The sequence below is a fragment of the Chanodichthys erythropterus genome, chromosome 12 (genome assembly GCF_024489055.1).
Source record: "Chanodichthys erythropterus isolate Z2021 chromosome 12, ASM2448905v1, whole genome shotgun sequence".
NCBI lineage: Eukaryota > Metazoa > Chordata > Actinopteri > Cypriniformes > Xenocyprididae > Chanodichthys > Chanodichthys erythropterus.
In genome coordinates, this window is record NC_090232.1 from 17,571,013 (window position 1) to 17,591,958 (window position 20,946).

General features: G+C 38.2%; 1 protein-coding gene across 1 annotated transcript; it reads left to right on the forward strand.

Annotated features, from left to right (window-relative positions):
• The first annotated feature begins 4,591 nt into the window (after positions 1 to 4,591).
• LOC137033148 (zinc finger and BTB domain-containing protein 5) lies at positions 4,592 to 20,887 on the forward strand. The gene is made up of 3 exons (XM_067405297.1): positions 4,592 to 4,741; positions 13,702 to 14,805; positions 16,339 to 20,887. Exons 2-3 carry the CDS (start codon positions 13,705 to 13,707, stop codon positions 17,371 to 17,373), a joined length of 2,136 nt encoding a protein of 711 aa, XP_067261398.1. The 5' UTR covers positions 4,592 to 4,741; positions 13,702 to 13,704; the 3' UTR covers positions 17,374 to 20,887.
• Positions 20,888 to 20,946: the final 59 nt, after the last annotated feature.

Here is a 20,946-nt window from a genome sequence, read left to right on the forward strand (position 1 = left end):
GGATACACATTTTTAAATCTGCTGTGGCAAAGCTACTGCAAGTGATTTTCGGTGCTGGAAATCCATATATCCTTTGCGGAAACAAACTCGTCATGGAAAGCGCAGCTCATGGTTGCTTAGTAACGGCAGACGCCACCGCAGCGTCCGAGCGCTTTGGAAAGGAGAAAGCGGCGCCGACGCGTTTTCCATGCATTTTTAGATGCGACATATGAACGGTCCCTAAAAGAGTTCAAATGGTTCAACGCCCCAAATGCGAGTAGAATCAGCGCTGAAACGTGTTCGGTAACTTTTTATGAATGGTGGTGAGAATTTAATATATAATTTGCAACGGCTGTGATGTAGCCTAGTTATATAAATAATAGTCTGACGCGCTGCATGCTTGCTGTAGCAGTAGTGTTTTCATTTTCGATTAACTGTAAATGCTACTTTGTGACGTTTAAATTTGGATTTGGGAACGCAATATTAGTCATTAGAATCGTTTATAATTTTGTTGTTTACAAAGAGAAGTTTCAGTGTCACATGATTATTCAGAAATGCTGATTTTTATATTATATAATACTATACTATATTATATTATTTATATTATCAATGTTAAAACGCAGTTTTTGCTGCTTAATTTTTGTGGAAATCCAATTTAAACATTTGTGGTAAGATTTAAAAAATAGAAAAATTAATACTTTAATTCATCATACTTTAAAGTGATAAAGTGAGTTTTCCAAACCTTATGTTATACTTAGGGAAATGACAGTTAAGGGGCTTTATGCAACACATCGTTTTTAAAAGGATTACTTAAGGGAAATTCTTAGGGTTTATGATGTTTCACCTAAAGAAACCCTTAAGTAACACTTAAGGGTGTTGCAGAAAATAACCGTTAAGTTTAAGGGAAACATAAGGGCGATCTTATGGGAAAATTACACTTAAGGTGCTTTATGCAACCGGGCACTGGTATTTTGTAACAATGGCTGAATACACCTTGTTGAATTGTTCGCTTGTTAGAGACCTGGTAATATAGAGAACTGTTTTTACTCTCCAGCATTCTCTAAAATTATACGCACTTGCTTAATAATATATTTCTTTTGTTTTTGTAGATGGACAATCTGTCTTACCAAGATGTGTATCAAAAGAGGTCAAGGGCAGTTGGGGTAAGTGTCCCAGACAGAATCAACTTAAGTTTTTTAAGAATAGCAGACATGTTTTTGTGGGTAGATTTATTCAGGAGAAGATCATTAACGCATTGGGATCCACTTGGATAAAATGAAAACCAAATGCTTGGAGATCACCAAATCCTTTTAGAGGACTAAATGACACGGACAAAGAGTGAGAGGACAGACTATATGAAACATCACTCCACAAAGGAAATATTATGATATCCAGCCCTTAATGTCCCCTCAGTTGTGAGTAAAATTGTATTTCAAATTATGACTTAAAAGCAAATAATAATGGAAATTATGTATCATTTAATACGTTTATATTGAATACATACATATTATATTGAATATAACATTATTCTCTTCTTGTTTAGGAACCACGTACACCCAACCCTGTGCTGCATATACTGTAAATGGATGTGCCTTGGATGCAGTCTGTTTTAGAAATAATGATGCAAGGGGAGAAGGTCTGTGAAGTAGACGATATGACCAGGTCACCACAATGTACTTCATCTTCAACCTTGAATATGCTTCAAAGCCGAGAAACACTCTAACATTCTTTGAAAAATAAAAATGTCCTGTGTAATGTCCTGTTTAAACATTATCTTAAAAAGTATATATAAATTAAATGATTAAAAATAATATAAAAATTATAGATATTCAGCTACATTCTGTTAAAGGTTGATGGAAATTTATAGATAAATGAATGAAATGATTTATTTGATTATTTATTTATTTCAATGATAAAAAACAATATTCCTTTTTTCTGTCCATTGGTGCCTGTGCTCATTATATTTATGTATTAAACATTTTATAGACAATCATTGTGTTCTGTATTCAATGTTTTGAAATGGGATTAAGATATAGTTATATAAGTTATATATAAGACATATAGTTAATGTATAATTTATATTATATTTTAATAATTATTATGAATATATGTTATTGCTATCTAAAAGGAAAAGGTTCAAAATGGAACCTTAATGAGGCTTTAATGCACCTTTAAGTCAAGGTTCCAATTAGAACCTTTTTAAAAAGGTTCAAAAATGAACCTTTAAGGTTCCCCCACAGTTGCAATCGCCAGGAACCTTAAAAGGTTCATTTTTGAACCTTTTCTTCTTAGAGTGTATTTAATGCATTAGTGCGCGAATCAAAAGCGAAACATACTAGGCTGCTACTATGAATCTTATTAAGCTCCAAAAGTGTGAAAAGATTTCCACGAGCCATCCCGACACTGATGATAAAATGTGCGATCCATTTGAATTCTATTGAGAGTTAAACACTTTATAACGCTATAGAGAAAGTCAAACGTGATCTAGACTGATGGACAAAATGAACAAAAGACTGAAAAGAGGACGACAAATCTTGCCCCAACAATTATTAGGGAGCTTTTTAAACTATTCATGACCCTCCCTTATTAGAATTTATATAGTTTTATAGTAATTATGGTAAATTTGGCTAACTTGTAGAATTTATAACCTATTAAGGGAATTCACTAGATTTATATTACATCTGTGACATCTTGTTTCTATAGGCTATGTGTATAGGCTATTTTTTCATAACAAATGCTTTTATAATGGAAAATGATAGTTTGACTTCTTATAACACAATGAAGTAGACAATTCTGTCAAACTGATACACTTACATAGTCATAAATAATATAAAACTGAGTTTACAGAGGTTACCGGGGAAACAGCTCTATTTCTGCTGCTCCATAAGCGCCACCTACTGACAGAGAGTGGTTTAAATTTTCATTCAGCCTGATTACTGTTTTTGTTTGTTTGTGACCACATTTTTATAATGTTAATAAATTAGATTTCGAATAATTGGCTTTTTTAACACCCTTTTGAATAAAATGAAACTTTAATTTCAGATATCACTTTTCACAGTGAATATAATTCCAAAGCAACATGTTTAAATAATAGTCAAACTGTAAAGCATTAAAAATGTCAACCAATTTTAGAATGCACTGTATTTATTTGTTTTTAATGAAGCATGTTACTAGTGAACAACAACATAAAATACAATTACTTGTGTTTTTGTATTTTTTTTGTATTTTTTTTTTGGGGGGGGGGGGGGTAATAGTACACCACTTATTTTTTTTAGGACTACACCACTGAAGTAGACCCCATCCGACACCCACTTAGCGAAGCTTACACTATTGATGTTCACTGCTGTGAGAGATATAAAGCAGGTTTTCGCTGTAAGAGTAAGAGTGCTTCACCTGGTCAAAGGTGCTGAGGGAGTGAGAGAGCCACACCACCTTGACGCCGTGGGTCATTTCCATAGATTAAGTGTGGTGGGACACCTCCCAACACCACCTAGCACCGTCCAAAACAGCTATCCCGTGAGAGAGCAGAACTCAGAGACCCTCCATCACCCTCTGAGCAAACTTTTCTTGCTCTTCTGGTGATCTTCACTGCTGTGGAGATATAAAGCAGCTTGTCGCTTCGGGTGCTTCAGTGGAAGACAGTGGTTTTCAATCCTGGTCCCAGCTCGTTAAATGCTCCATGAATTGAACTGAGTGTGTCAGATAAGAGAGATAGAAAATGTGCAGAGCGGTGCGTCTCCAAGACCAGAATTGAAGTGACACCGTATAAAGCTGGTTAAACTCTGAGCACGAGAGAGTTTCACTCGCTATTATACAGGATTCTGCCTGTGACGTTGTGACGTGGAGGTTAGAGCTTTTGACTGTCTCATCTCTTATAATTGCGGCAATGTAGTTTACAAACCGTGATTAAAAACACTTTGAGTCAAATATAATACTTCTGTTTGATGTTTACAGCTGTTTGAGGGTTATTTTATAGCACCAAAAACAGTAGGTTACCGAAAGGCTAAATATGTAGCCTGATGTCTACTTCTAATTATACTTTAACAGTTTAATTAATCAAGAGCAATATATATATATATAATGTTTGTGTATGTATATTACATGATAAAAATGTATTTTTGTAAGTTTTATAACATTTTGTTCCTGAAATCCACCCTTCTGATGGGATCAGTCTAATCCAGATTTTTTTGATCAAATGTATCCCAATCTTGCTAACAGTTTTGATGATTTTATCCAGATCAAAACCAAGATTGGATTTTGTGATCTAATCTGATTTCAAAATCCCTTTATCTTTTTGAACAACCCCTTTTCAAGATTTGATCCAATTCGATAGCCAAAATCCAATCAGATTACTTGGATTTTTTAATTTGTAGGCTATACAGTCGAAGTCAGTGGTAACCAAAATCTTGTATACCAATAATCTTCCAAATATCTTCTCGCAGAAGGTAGAAAGTAATACAGGTATGAAAACTACATGAAGGTGAGTAAATGATGGCAGGATTTTAATTTTTGGTAAACTATTTCTTTAAAAGCGCTATTCAGACCCTCTCCAGTACAGTAGGTGGCGGAATGAGATTCGTGTTCATGTTGCTCCTAGATATGAAGACGCGCCTGGGCAGCTGATGCGGTCTCCCCTGACCCGTCTTTATTGTATGTCTAACTCCATAGGCTAACTATCATGGGCAGTTTTTGCATGTATTTTTGGATGGTAACAAGAGGACAAACCCGGACTCTCTGAAGACGCCTGAGATAGACGTGAAAAGTAAGTGTGTTTCTGGACTATGTGAGATAACTGAGCTAGCAGCTAACAGAGTAGCATCGATCATCCAGCATAACTAACGTTACTTGCTTAATTTGTTAATTGCACCTTTAAACTATGAGCTGATATCAGTCAGATCGCATCTCTGCATATGAATCGTTTTCCTTTTGTACACATAAAATGTGTTAATAGGACACCCAAACAAGCTTTACATTAAAGTCGTTCTTTGTCTTATTTTGCGGAACGTTCGGATTTATTGTGTTAACTAGTGACTTTATGTTTGAAAAGGATGTAAATGACATTTTTGTGTCATACTGGAGTTTTGACGCAAATGTTTCGCTCTTCTCTGATTTAGTTTAACGCAAACTACTGATGATGGTCAGTAGATGTGCTGATAACTTTACCACTTGCAGAATTCACCATGGTAACCATAGCTTCCGCTGTACAGTTACTGCCATAAAATAGCCATAAAAAAGTAATCAAACAAGATGGCAGAGAGATTCTGAAAGATTCTTACTGTTTTTAATGTGATGATAAGGTGGAGACATCATATTGTGTAGTAGGTTTACTGTAGATTGTAGTAAATGTGGTATTTTGCTGTAAACTATTGTTAGTTACCATTATACTGTTTTTCTTTTATGGGACATTCAATAATAAATAATAATATAATAACGATTGTAAATATAGTTGTAAGCAGCAATTACTGGACCATGCACAAAAAAAAGCAAGCATGCATGGGAGCTTCAGAGCAACTAAACAACTAAGTTACTGCAAAATTTTTAGATTATTTTAGTCAAAATGGCTGAAAAATAACAAATACAATCACTTGAAATAAGATTAAATTGCTTATCACTTTTGACCAATAGGTGGTGGTGTTACCAAATTGATGTTGTGTGGTCAGTCTGAGGAGTTTGGTGTCAATCAGTCTATGGTGTCAATATGTCAAAATGAAAATTACTCCATGATTTACTCACCCTCAAGCCATTCTAGGTGTATATGACTTTCTTCTTTCAGACGAATACAATTAATATTAATACAATTAATTATTAATAATCACCCTGATGCTCCTAAGCTTTATAATGGCTGTGCTTGGAAACCACCTGTTTGAAACTCGAAAAAGTACATCCATCCATCATAAATGTACTCCACACAGCTCTGGGGGGTTAATAAAGGCCTTCTGAAGAGAAGCGATGCATTTGTGTAAGAAAAATATTCATATTTAACACGTTATAAAGTAAAATGACTAGCTTCCGCCAGACCGCCTGCAGAATGCAGAAAATGCAGGGCCTCTACATGGGCCTTTACAGCCTCAGAATCAGCTTGGCACCATGCCATCAAATTTGTTGATGTGTTATTTGAGAACAGTTGGGTCAATCAAGAAGCTTTTAATAACTTTTTCCTGGCATGGTCTGAAGATGATAAAAGCCGATTATGGTTAAAATGAGACCAACACTCTAGGAGGAGTTTGAAAAAGTAGGTTTTCAATGAAATTCAAAATGGTGGACTGTAGGGTTGCACGGTATATTGGTGCTATGATAGAATGGCAATACTAAAGGTTAAAAATAATGGCAATGCCAGTATAAGAGACTCCTAATTTGCTGTGGTTAATGTTCAGTCTGCCAACTATCTTGTGTGCCAAATTTCATAATTTTCCCGGAGGTGGTTCTATGGGCTGCCATAGACTTCAAGAGCGAAAGAAGGAAGAATTACAAGAACAGGTGTCTTTGTACCTTCGGTGCTTGGCCCCTAATAATAATAATAATAATAATAATAATAATTGTTGTAATTATTATTGCATCTCTGTAACATTCCTTTATTTCAAAATACAGTGTGTCGGACAAATAATAACCAGAAGCACAGGCAGTCAGGTTAGACAGTCTCACATAATTAGTAGTTGTGACAAATGGTAGAAGGTTAATAAAAGGCTATTATTGCATGACCGCTTGAAGTGTTGGTTTATGAATGAATTTTCTGAAATTGCTTGATCTGCATCACAGACACTTTTTCTGAGTCAACCATGTCTGTTAAGAACCTCAAACCAAATACACCATCTGCACACTTTTACATTTCTTTTAGAAATTATTATCATTATGTACTGTAGGACACTATAGGAAATCCAGACTGGTGTTCCATATGTAGTTGTGTTTTTTCTCTTCTCCCTTTTAGGAGAATGAGGGGTGTGGTTAGTTAAAACGAATAATCTTTCAGTAAACCATTGATTGTTTTGAGTCATTTGTTATTTACTATATTATGTGCTTTAATCAGATTTAGTGTGTTTGCTACACCAGGATAGAAAAATGTGTTGGTGTTTGTTGCATGTATAAAATATAAGATTAATTGATATATTGCCTGTTGTTTTTTTTTTACAATATTGCTACGTTTAAGTCTTTATTTGGATTTTTTGGAAATATTTCTCATTTGCTTGCATATTAAGCACTATTTTTTACATTTTATATTTATGTCTGTAGAAAACCAATAATAAACCAATATGAATAAGCCAAAATGAAAAGGATTCCCTGTAAATGTTTTTTTTTTTTCTACTCACCATTGTGTTATCACTTTAGTCCACAAACCCTTAGAAGCATACCTGTCAACATTGGGATTTGTAAATGAGGGAAATTTTCTCCAGCTGTATACGTTAGCATCCGAATTTACTCACTTCATTTTGTTCACTCCTTGCAGATATAGTGCACTCAAATGCCATACACTATATAGGGATTAGTGAACGTCACTCAGCTCACTCTGGCTTCTCCGGTTATCTCTTTATGTATATTTTAGGGAACACAATAAAACGAGGTGTTATAAAACACCACTCTGCCTCTTTTCGTTTTATTTAAAACAAACAAACAAAAAACCTTTAATAGACTCACAAATGAGGTTCAGGCAACGCATTCATTGATTATCTTCAATGTCTGCATATAGCCTATAGTATTTATAACAAAATGAAATGTTAAACCACCCTGCCTCTTTTCGTTTACATTTCAAAAATATTCAACATTTTAATATATGTTCATACTCTGATTATCTTCAGTGTAATAAAATGAAATATAACATAAAACTTGTCAGTTTTAATGATCAATAATAGCCATTATAAAAGGTAAAATAATATAAAGCAAACAATTCAGTCAAGCGTACAATGTCGGCACTCTAGTAGGCTTAAGTTAAATAGCCAAATCAAGTTAAATAGCCTAAATATATAAAGTTATGAAACGTCACTTTGCCCTCAGCCAAAACGATTTGCCACGGAACAAATTATAGATTCATGAGACCAAAGATCAACCGTTAGATATACAAAAGACGAATTATCTCATGTTTAACCACTACAGACATCAGAGCCAGTGGCAAACATCAGAAGGACTAGCCGAGGTAAGGCTGTACTCTGCTGGGTACATGCAGAGATTGGTACATGTGCGCCCGATGATCGCCTGGATCTCACAACTCTGATAGCGCCTCTTTGAAAATTTGATCTGACGTTATCTTCTTCAATAAACCACAAATTTGAGCTTTAAATCAGTACATTCTCGCCTGAAAAGCTCTTAAAACTACATCATGACATGATAACAGTAATATGTTTAAATTAAGCGGGTTTTCTCCTTTACTGTTTGCTGGTTAGTGCGAGATGCATTCTGGCATAGGGGCTGGAGGGCTGGAGCACCCACGGAAAAATACAAGATATTCTCCATTGATTTTAACCATAGACTGAATGGTTAAATGTCACCCGTAGACTTCCGAACAGCGGTTTTGAAGCGAAAATGAGGCCGCTTCCATCTTAGCTGCGCGTCACCACACGTCACTCCCGGATAACTGAAAATGGTTAAAGAGGCGGGGAGGTGGTTTGAGCTGATGTGACTGGTTGCTGAAACCACGCCCGCCTAGCTCGACATGAACATGTTAGCAGGCAAAGGAACTATCTATATATCTTAGATACGATCTAAAATATTAATGAAGATAAGTTTTATCATTAGAAAAGGTGTTTTTTTTTTTGTTTTTTTTTTTAAGATATAGGTGCTCCAACACCAGTAATGTTGGGTGTGCAAATAACAACATGGAAAATCAAATAAATAGAGATCGCGAGATGAATCCAATCTGTGGCACTTGGGTGAAATATGAGTGTCCATTGCAAAACAAAACGGTACTTTTTGTCCATGAAAGATTTATATATTGTCCATTGTTTGCATCACATTTCTTCTGAATGATCTGCTCTCTGTCATCGTTCTTCAAGAAAGGATGTAATCTGAGCAGCGTTTATTGTAAAACTGTATACGATCATATCTAACAAACAAATGAGCCCGTGTCCAAAGTATTTTTTTTTCAAAATAGTGCAGCAGTTTGTTTTAATATCCAAGCAGTGCCGTCGGATTTTGATATCCTCCCACCATTGTCATTGTAGTAAATCTCACAACCAAAACTTTCAGCCAATGCCACGATCCAACAACGTGAGTTGTTTATCTTCCGCATGCATGCACATCTACACAGACATCAGTCTCGAATATTATGCAGCAAGCCATATTTTATAATTGTATAAAATAATCGAGACAAAAACACAAATATGGCTGAGATCCCAAATTCAGCGACTGGAATTAGCAGCTGAGGTAACATGACTGCTCACAGACAGCAGCGGCAATCTACCTGTCACTCAAGTGACCATGCCCTTAATTATGCAGAACTTTAAGGCTTAATATAATTTAAACGGATGAGTTTTAAAAAAAAATTCATCCCCCTCAGAGTTGTCATGAAGGGCAAAATTAGCAGTATAGACCAAAACCACAATTTGAACCAACTTGTAAACATGGATTTTTCTGCTATAAACTTGGTCAATTTAACATGGGACTCAATGAGATTCTGCTCTCTTTTGGAGCCTGTCCGTAGCGGCCAGTCGATGAATCGCAGTTTAAGTCACTTCCGTATTGGCTTCACAAGAGACACAAGGGATGTTGCCGCTTGATTTTAACCAATAAAAAAATCGATTGGAGCTTTCAGACACTATCTTAACCCTTTTTTATAGTTTATTTAAGGCCGTTTCTATGGCGATATTTTAATGGCAAACTTCAATAGCGCATCCAAGTGATGCGCGAGCACAAATGGCCTTGCTCTTCTTTAGATGCGCACGCTCAAACCATTTTTTTTTTTTTTACAGTCTATGGCTCAAACTCAAACTTTCCTTGCATCAGATATCAGCGAGAGCATGACTCGCGAGTCGCGATAGTGCACGGATATAACGCAAATGAAACATCCAGTTGACGTTAATTTGAGTTAAGCAACCTAGCACTGAAACCTGTTGTTTTTGAAATCATGCTGAGGAACGTTGTGTTGAGTCTTCAGACATGCTATCACCTGACTCTACTTTCCAGGGAAATCACTAACAAAATGCACACAAACATGTTCCTGCTCTTGATATACAAACTGTTAGATCAAAATCTCAGTAATAGGTAGAATATTTGTAATTCCAGTCATCAGTTAAGAAACAGGCGCCTCAACCCCTGTGATGTGTGGCAGCAGCAGCGCGAGATCTCGGGAGAATGACCAAGCAGACACCGATCAAGTGTGGTACAAAGCATTCTCAGATTTATTCAGGAAGAAGGGTCATATTTATAGACATAGGTTAAACAACAATCTCCAGGATGGCTTGAGCATCCAATCATATGACTTACCATGTAAACCTTACCATGTATGGCATTTCACAAAATATAATAACAAATAAGAAATGTATGTGCGTAAATGTGTGTGTGTCTTCAACTTCTGGTTACGTGTGAGAGTGTCATGTTGTTTTGTCTAGGTAGGCACATGAGCTGCACAATGGAAAAATCCCAAGACACAGCGAAAGTCAGAAAGTGAAGCCCAAGGAATAAGAAAATATTTAACACAAACATAAATGAACTTATTTGAACTTAATGAAAAAAAAAAATTATATGAGGGCAGAAAATGACTTTGTGAAAATGTGAAAATGACTTTCCTCATGCACATAGTCCCTACAGCCACACCCTGTTTGTACCAGCACGGGTTCATCCAAGGAGCCAGGGTTGCAACTCACACCTGGTTCACCTTGAGCAAGCAACGACCATACTGCCAGGCTCGGGGCGGGACCTGCCAGAACTGCAGTGGGTGCATAAGGTTGTAAACCCAACTGCAGGGCTGGTGATGCTGAGCCCATGAGACCTAGCATTTTCTGAAATGATCTGAGCAGCAGAGTGGTTCCGGGCGTAAAAGATTCTGTGAGCTGCTGAATGGCCAGGGATCGCTCTGCCGAGACTACAGCTGTGATTCAAGTCGAGTCGAGAATTATCACCAGAACGAGATGCGTTGGCTGGGAGATAATGAGCTCTTGGGAAAATTGACCCTGAGCCCCAAGCACTTTAAGTGGCTGAGGAGGAGGGACCTGTGTGACAGCAGCTCCATCTCCGACTGGGCCAGAATGAGCCAGTTGTCGCGGTAGTTGAGTATGTGTACGCCCATCTGTCTCAGAGGGGAGAGAGCCGCATTTACGCACTTTGTAAAAAATTAGAGGAGCCAGAGATAGGCCACCCCTTTGAAGGCGAACCTCAAGAATTGTCTGTGATGGGGGCTATCTGGATGTGAAAGTAAGCATCTTTCAGATCCAGGGAAAAGAACCAGTGATCATTTTGAATGAGTGCTTTATCAGGGCCCAATTCAAGCATCTGAGATCGAGGATGGGCCTGAGATCCTTTTTGGGAAGGAGGAATTATCATCTGTAGAAGCCTGACTCGCTTAATGCTGGGAGAACCACTTCTATGGTTCCTTTTGCTGACAAAGTGTTTACCTCGGAGCGCAGGACGTGCATGTCCTTGCACTCTACAGAGGTTTGGACCACTCTATTGAATAACAAGTCCCTTTTAAGCATTCTGGTACATAACCCTGACTTTTCTACACCCAGTACCAATTTTGACACTCCAGGGATGGCCTGCCAGGCCTCAGCCAGTGTGGCAAGGGGTTAAATTGATTTGAGCGATGGGTCACTGCAAGGGGACCCGACACTCGTAATCTGGCTGCTATGACAGCAATAAATTGCATGGGCGCGGGAACTTTAGTGGGCCCAGTGCTAACAAACAGATGCTCCAGCACTCGGAACAGAACGGGGTGATAGGTTGCATAAATATTCATGAATAAAGCTCTTTAGACAAAATAGTTATGGGTCTCCATTTAGTATTAAGGGAGAACGCCGTTCTCGTGCCCTTGTAGTGAGAACGCACAGCCTCAATGAACGCGACTTGTGGGGAGCATGGTTGGCAAGTGACACGCTAAGAGATTGGGCATTTACAACAAACATTGGAGAAATATGCTCTTTCAGATTGTATATCATGAGTCTGCTTGAGAGCGGCAAGCTGTAACAGAGAGAGGCGAGCAGAGGAGAGGTGAGCTGATCAGTGGCGAATTCCAGCTGCTTGCAGTTGTAGGTGGTTTCAAGTCTCGGGATCAACGAAGAGATGTGATCTGCGTCGCTGAAAGAGAATGAATCAGTTCACCGCGCCGTCATTGGTTCGTTTTCTTAAACTAAACGAACCAATGGTGAAAACGAGTTTCCCCGTTGCGTCTTGCGTAAACGGCAGATGAAGCAGTATGGAGTGTAGTATCGAAAGGGAACGTTATTGTCTTCAGCCCTACTGACTCAAGAACACAAAATCAAATTGATCTTGAGTCATTAAATTCATTTATCTCTCCCCATGTGAGGAATCTGGGTGTGGTAATTGACAACTGCTTGAAATTTGACAAACAAATCTGCACTGTTGTTGGTTCAAGTTTTTTCTATCTTCGTTCTCTTTCAAAAATGAAATCTTTCCTTTCGGTGGGCTCTTTAGAGATTGCAGTCCATGCCTTCATTACATCACGGCTGGACTATTGCAACCCCTGTATTACGGTATCTCAAAGACCCAAATTTCTAGACTACAAGTGTTTCAAAATGATTTCTGAAGGGACGTAAAAAAATCGATCACATTACGCCCCTCTTGAGATCTCTACACTGGTTGCCTACCCATTACAGAATTGAGTATAAAATCTTACTACTTGTTTATAAAGCTTTAAATAATCTAACTCCTCCTTATCTGACTAACCTACTTCACCCTTACACTCCGGTGAGAGGACTAAGATCGGATGGCAAATTACTCCTTAAGAATCCCAGAACCCGCCTAAAGACAAGGGGTAATCGAGCTTTTGAAGTGGCTGGCCCTACACTTTGTAACAATCTTCCTAATTCTATTAGAATGGCTTCCAGTTTATCTGAGTTCAAATCATGCCTGAACTCATCTTTTCTCACTTATATATGTGTTTGTGTGTGTGTGTGTGTGTATGTATGTGTGTATATTTCTCTTTTTGTTGTTTTTAATTGTTTCTTGCATAATTTATGTATATATTTTCTAATTGTTGTACAGCACTTTGGTCGGCCTGTGGCCGTTTTTAAATGTGTTTAAATAAAACAGCTAATGTTCTATATACTGCCACCTGCTTTACCGGAGGGAAATGTAGCAAACATATCAAACACACCCAGTGGGATTTTTTTTTTTTTTTATAGAAAGATTAAAAATACGGGAGAAATACTGGAAAATATTTAAACGGGATGATGACGGGATAGAATGGTAAAATACGGAAGAATCCTGGGAAAAAACAGGGAGGTTGACAGGTATGCTTAGAATTCTGATTCTGTATACGCTATGCTGGATTATGTCTGCACTGAAAAATTGTAGCGTATAAACAATTTTCAACAATTTTGCTAGTAAATTTCAAATAATTACAAAACAAAAGGCAAGTAACACATTAAATGAAATGTGAAATTGTGAAGTAAAAACCTGAAGTACTTTTTTGCAAGACATACTCCAATAATCCTGTTTTATTTACAACCTCAAAAATGTACTGTAAAACAGTAAAAATGTATTTACAGTGTATTTCTTGAGCATTAAATAGTTCCTCATCTTAACATTTCTCTGACATATCTATTCCTTATTTGTTCTCAGGTCATGGATTTCCCAGGGCACTTTGAGCAGATCTTCCAGCAGTTGAACTACCAGCGGCTGCATGGACAGCTGTGTGACTGTGTGATCATGGTAGGCAGCCGTCATTTCAAGGCCCACCGCGCTGTGCTTTCCGCCTGCAGTACGCATTTCCGAGCCCTGTTTACTGCTGCCGAGGGAGACGCCAGCACTAGGATGATCCACCTGGACTCAGAGGTGGTGACAGCTGAAGCATTTGCTGCTCTCATGGACATGATGTACACATCCACGCTGATGCTAGGAGAGAGTAACGTTATGGATGTCTTGTTGGCTGCTTCTCATCTGCATCTAAATGCTGTGGTGAAAGCCTGTAAGCACTACCTTACGACTCGCACTCTGCCCATGTCTCCGCCGGCAGACCGTGGTGGTCAGCATCACGCTGAGCAGCAACAAGCAGCAGCGGCTGCAAACTCTCATCTCCAGCGCTCATTTCTGCTGCAACAGCTCGGTTTAAGCTTGGTCAGTTCTGCCCTGAGTGGGGCTGAAGATGGGGGAACAGGGACCGGGAGGAGAACGGGTTCAGGGTGCGGTAGCGGGTTAGTGGATCAGCATGGTTCTCACCCGACACGCCGCTTCCTGAAGCGCAAACAGCCCTTGTCTATGATCCCTCCGGAGCGGGGGAGGCCGCGCCTCTCCTCACAGATGGAGGGGATTGTGGGGGAATCAGAGGGCCGAGAGGGTGGAGAGGAGCTTCTGTCTCCAGATTCCCACAGTAAGATGGTGGATGAGGTCATTGCTGGGGTCATTCCGGGGGATGATGGAGGTTTGCTAGAGCAAGATGAGTACCGAAGGGGACTGACCCATGAAGACATGCAACTTCCCAGCCAGTCAGATGGAGGCAGGGGAGCAGGACCAGAAAAAACGTTGCTGTTGCCGCATAAAGAGGAGTACCCTGATGCGAGCCATCACCATAGTGAGGGGATCAAGATAAAGATAAAGACTGGAGGTGAGGAAGAAGAGGAGCAGCAGCAGCACATGCAGGTCGTGGTGAAGAGTGAGCCACTGAGTTCTCCCGAGGCTGTCGATGAGACTAGCGATGTTACCTCTCAGGCAGAAGGGAGTGACCAGGTAATTGTTTTTGATACTAAGCTAGTGGGACTGTAACATATTTTGTTACTGGATTTTTAGGCACACATGATTTGTGAGTGTTTTGCCAGATTGTCCCAGCTAAGTTAGTATTTTGGTTCCTGAATTTCCTCATGAAACAAACCACATACCTTTCCATATTAGAAAAAGTAATATTCATTGTAGATCTATAACCATTTTCAAAAGGAAATGCTGTAATTTATGATTTTCTTCATATATTGTTCAAAAGAAAACAGTTATTAATAATAATATTTCACAATTTTTTACTGTTTGACGATTTTTTTTTTTTTTTTTTTTGACCATTATAGTAGATAGGAGCCATACTTTTATGCGTATTGCCTACTTAGAAAATAGTTGCCAGGGTGTTACGAAGATGGACTTGGTAAATATCTAGTAAATACTAGTACCTACTTAGTACATACTTAGTATTAGTAAGTACTAGTACTTTGTAAAAAATACTCTTAAGTAGTTAGTACTTTGTAATTTGAGTGGGCGATAAACAGATTCAGATGAGACACGATTAATATATTGATTAGTAGAGATTTTGGACTGTCTTATTTATCGCGGTTACACTCACGTGACATTGCTGTGCTAGTACGCAGTCACAAAAGCTTATCGTTTATATGCGTTTTAAAGTATTTCAGTTTAAAAGCAAGTGATTTTAAACCATTGAAGCATAGTAAGCAACAAAAGACAACTCATTTCGCTATATGCACGTGCTGTCAGAGAGTTTCTCAGCACTGCCTGAGAGACGCACACACGAAGCCGCGTGTGAGAACTGAACGGAGTGCTTTTTGACAACTAATTGGGTTTGAATAGTCAAACACAAACACTTATATGTCAAAGTGACCATGTCTTTGCAAGTAAACAGTCATTTATGTATTAGTGAATGTAAACCATTGAGAACAAAAACACGAGTATATTGGATCCGTGCAGTTGGTCTTAAAGTGACAGCATCCAAATTTACCTGCTGTTGTTATTGATGTTAATCAAGCAACAAAAAAGAGAGAATTTCTCACTACTTTTGACTGAATCACTTTTGTAACTTTAATAGGAATAAATGTATATTTAATTTACAGTGTTTATATATATTTGATTACTTTAAACAATTTATGTGGTATTTCTATATAGGCCTATCTAGTGCTTGAAGTTTTTCAGATAGGTCTATTTCATTTGTGTCTATGTTCTATTGTAGTTTTCCTGTATGGTTGTAATTATTCGTTTTTTTGTTCTTTCTTTATCACTGTTTACTTGTCTTCAGTAAGCTCGATTTTAGTTTAGTTTTTTTTTTTTAAAGGGTAGTATTCGATTTTTGTGATATTGGAAATGGTGACAGGAATTAATAAAATTTCAATGGTAAAGAAAAAGCAAAAACAATTTTGAGATAACCTTATTTAAAGCAAAAATAACTATATTGTGATATAATTTACCGTGAAATAAAATTACTCGTATCATGATATAAAATTTTCATCATATTGTCCACCCCTACTTAGTAATAATGTGATGTTTCCTCAGGTGGAGCCAGTTGGAGAAAAGCTGGAGCTGAGTCCAGAGGGCAGCGAGCGCAGCTTCTCCGATCCCCAGCCCAGCTCTGAGCTATTGATTAAAGGGAACAAGGGATTAGGAGCAGCGGAAGACAGAGGAAGAGGAGAGGACCTCTCCTGCAGTGATGCTCTGGAGCCCTCTTCCGGATTGCATATCTCCAGTTTCCTCAGCACAAAGGCCTTTGCTGGCAGAGGGCCATCATCCAACCTTGCCCATAGTGTTGATAATGTTCCCAACACTACAACCGGAGAGTTTCAAGCAGACCACGATTCTGCTCGCTTCTTCCTCCCTACTGATTCCATCAACACTGCATCTTCCTCTCTGCACCTTCTTCCAGGCGAGGCGCAGGTCTGCTCTGACTTGCAGCCAGAGTCCCTCCTTCTACGGCCACTGCATGATGGAATAGCATCATCCTCTTCATTAACGCCGTCACGTGGTGGATCGGTGGACCAGCTTGCGCTCGAGTTCCAGCGCAACATTTTGGGATTGCAGACCTTCCCTCGTTCATCCAGGGGTGGCGCTGCAGGGTGCCACTCATACCGGCGCATCGCTCCCAAAGTTCCGCCAGGGGGTGCTTCAACGCTTGCAGATGGCCCTCAGCAACTTGACGTTGCTTCCTCGTCCTCTTCCTCCTCAATGCTTCTTAATGGAGTAAACTTTGAGGGTTCTGTCAATGTGGGTCAAAACGGTGGCAGCTCCAACTTGAACCCTCTACCACAGTTGACAAGAGCCTCTGCAGATGTTCTGTCAAAGTGTAAAAAGGCACTATCCGAGCACAACGTGCTAGTGGTGGAAGGCGCCAGGAAGTATGCCTGCAAGATCTGCTGTAAGACGTTCCTCACCCTGACGGACTGCAAGAAACACATCAGAGTTCATACGGGAGAGCGCCCGTATGCCTGTCTGAAATGTGGCAAACGCTTTAGTCAGTCCAGTCACTTGTACAAGCACTCAAAAACAACCTGCTTACGATGGCAGAACAGTGATATGTCTAATGCCCTGCTCTAATTCATCACATTCGCAGTCTCTCCAAAGATGCCATACAAGGATGACCGGTGGCCACCAGTCAGTTTCTCTTCTGTGTGGGCAGACCCGTACACCATAATCCCACATCCACCATTACAGTAGCTCTAGTAACTTTGTTTCAACACTGTTGTATGTTGTTAACATGCTTCCAATTAACATGCCGTTGATGGTACAAATTAAATGGATAGCTCACCCAAAAAACTAACCTGACTTGCTTTCTTCTGCAGAACACAGATTTTTTTTTTTTTTTTTTAAAGTAAGTGTGTATGATTGTTTTTCTTGTTGGTCCATACAGTAAACATCAGTTTTAATATTATGGACAAATACAGTTTTTCAAAATATCATCTTTTGTGTTCAGCTGAAGAAAGAAATTCATACAGGTTTGGAACAACATGAGAATTTTCTTTTTTTGTGTGTACTATCCCGTTAGGTTTCACTGTGAAATATTTTTAAAAGAATGATAATTGAGAGGTCTGCTCTAAGCATTGCAAGCAGATGTCAGACTGAACCTTAGTAGCTGAATCCTGGATCATGATGATCAGAAGCTTTGACTTTCAGTCCCTCTATGGAAGTTAGTGTTGTATTGTCAGCTGTGTATTGTTGAAGTATTTTTGCTTCTGTTTACCATTAGGCCAGTGGTTCTCAACCAGGGAGCCGGGGCCCACTAGGTGAATTTGCAAACTTCCGGGAAACCCTTAAAATGATTGAAATTGAGTTATATTAACAATCTCGATACTTAGAATAAAGATGTACAACATTAAACTTCAATTTTTTACTTTATTAGTATAGAAGTACATGTCAGCTTAAATAGGTGGGCCTTCAAAAATTGTCTAAAAAGATGAGAACCACTGCTTCAAGCGGTGTTCCAAAACCAAGCGAGCTGCCTGGCTGTCCACTGCCTTCTAAGGCAGCATCCTAACTGAAATGGAACTTTACATTGGAACATAGGCAGTTGCTTTGTGCGCCACACATAATGCTTAACGTTTCAGAGCTCCAAAGGCAGGAATGAGCAGCTCCAGTCCTTGAGGACCACTAGCCAGTTTTGCTCTATCCCTAATCAAACACCCCTGCCTGTAATTTTCTTGTAATCCCGAAGGACCGGAGTTGCCCATCCTTGCACTAAAGTGAGATGGTTATGGGAGGAAAAAATATTTAAATGCTGCTTGCATCACTCGTGAAACGTTTTTTTGCCCCTCCTAAAAAAAGTTGCATTTTCGTACAAAACGTTTGGATTCCCTTGCAAAAATGTGGTGTTCTTGCAAAAGTTTTCATTTCATTCCCCTGAGAAACTTTGTATTTACTTGCAAACTTATGTTTCAATGCTTTTGTGTCCGCTAATGCAAAGTTTCTCAGGCAAACAGAAACCTTTTGCGAGAGAATGCAAAGTTTCTTGGAGGAAAGCAAAACTTTTTGTGAGCTAACACGAAAGCACTGAAATATAATTTTTTACCTAATTAATTTTCCCCCATTACCATGTCCCTTTAGGGCCTGTGTATAACTTAAAAGTTGATTCCAGTGGACTTTGACGTAAAGCCCTCTTTTAAGATAGAAGACCCTTTAAATGTCAGTTCACTCAGCAGCTGTATTTGGCAGCTATTTTCCTAGATCAAGTCCTGTCAACTTGATATCCCCTCTCACATTTAAATAATTCATATGTTTTACAGAATCTGTTATGAGCTGTCTAAATGTTAATTCTTAAGCTTAAATAGTGCTAAAACGTTTCAAAAAAGATTTTAGGTTGGTACCAGTGCGCATGGTCTATTCTAAGCCGATTGCCAATTGGGTCTTTTATTTAGAAGGATGGGACTTATTCCATCACATTTTGCATTGCACTTTCTCTCATTAATAGTAATATGAGTGCATCATCTTGGTTTGATGTTAGAATGTTGCTAAATAGCATTTTTTTTTTTTTTTAAATCAGTATTTTTTCAGTATATTTATAATCATGCATCCATTTTGGATGCATTTTCTTCCAGTGAGCTTGGCGCAATGCATTCTGGTATTGCCTTTGACGTGCAGGGTACATGTGATTCTGCTTTAGAATTTGGGCAGAATCATCAGCCTTCACATTAAGAAAAACTGTCTTGGTTGTAAGCTTGCAAGGTTTTGGAACACCGCTGATATGTAGCAAATGGTTTAATAGATGAGTAGCCTACCAGAATCACTACTGGTACACTTTTACGGTTAAAAGGTCAAATAATATGCCTTCTATTATAAGGCAAATTGTGAAACAAGTATGGCTGACCATATGTGGAAATAAATCAAAAGTGATGAAAGCCTTGTTGCCCAGATGTCTAAACTAATTAACACCTAACTAATACTAACACCTAATGATTAAGCACTATGTGGTGTTTCTATGGACCGCAGTTATTATCTTGTATTTTTGAAAATATTACTGTGATAATATGTTCAAAATTAAAACTATTCCCTTTTGCACAGAAGAGGTGAATGTAGGAACATTTTGACTTATAGCACTGTGTATTTGTGCCTTTATCAATATAAGAACATTCGGATACAATAGAAAAAGGCTGTGCGGATAGAAAGCATAAACAAAGCATTGCATAGATGGACTTTCAGCTTGTTTTGCTTCTGGTAAAGCTTACATTGATGCCTCTGTGGCTGAAACTGCTATTAGTACTGAGAGAATTGACTACAATGTTTATGGCTACTCATTTTCCATATTAACTCAAGCACATGCTTGGTGGTTACGTTCATATTAAAGAATTTGAGCAAAATCAAGTGGTAGCTATTAGTCAGGTTGTCACTTTAGAAAAGGGTGTTAATACATTCATGTGCCTCTTGACCTTCCAGAGCACAGAGCGAATGTTAGTGAAAGAAAATGAACTTCTATGTAAAAATTGCACCTTCAGTCTTTAAGTCTGTAATGTTTTATGGTTTATGGAGTAAGTAATCATAGGATTTTAAAACCAGTCCGTAATTTGCTGTAAATAAAAATAGATGTTCAGTCTTTGTATTAGTGGTTGTTTATGGATACTGTTAAGAGTTAATATTATATTAGTCTTGTCGTAGTATTTTGTGAGAAGTGTTGTCTTCTGTCATGTGTTTGATGCTGTACTGAGAGGAGTCCTTAAATACTCTAAGTATAACCATTAAGATTTAAAAGCTGCTTTTATAAACACATTCCAACCTGTAAATAAGCTATCTTACTGTAGATTTTTGCATTTTATTTATGCCATCTTTTATTTGACTATAGAAATGCCTTTTATGGTAACATGGTAATGGTTTTATGCTAAATATTGCCCCTATATGAAATCTTGTTTGATTGGATTAACTTGAAGGTACTGAATATGGAGAATCATAACCTAACCCCTTACTGAAGACTGCACATTAATCTAAAACAAAATGGAGACATTTAAGTTTATAAATTAATTGTACTTTTATTTTTTTCAAATGATTGAAATTGTATATTTTCTTTTTTTTTATGAATCTTAAAACATGAGTGTTTATGCAACAGTTCTGTTACATCATTTCTAGTATAATCAAAATATACTGGGGATATCGGAAATTCAAAACCAGTTTAAACTTTCAGTTTAC

Coding starts and splice junctions, on each gene's coding strand:
- LOC137033148 (XM_067405297.1), top strand. CDS start 13,705: ATGGATTTCCCAGGGCACTTTGAGCAGATCTTCCAGCAGTTGAACTAC. Junction 14,806..16,338: donor AGGCAGAAGGGAGTGACCAG/GTAATTGTTTTT, acceptor ATGTTTCCTCAG/GTGGAGCCAGTTGGAGAAAA.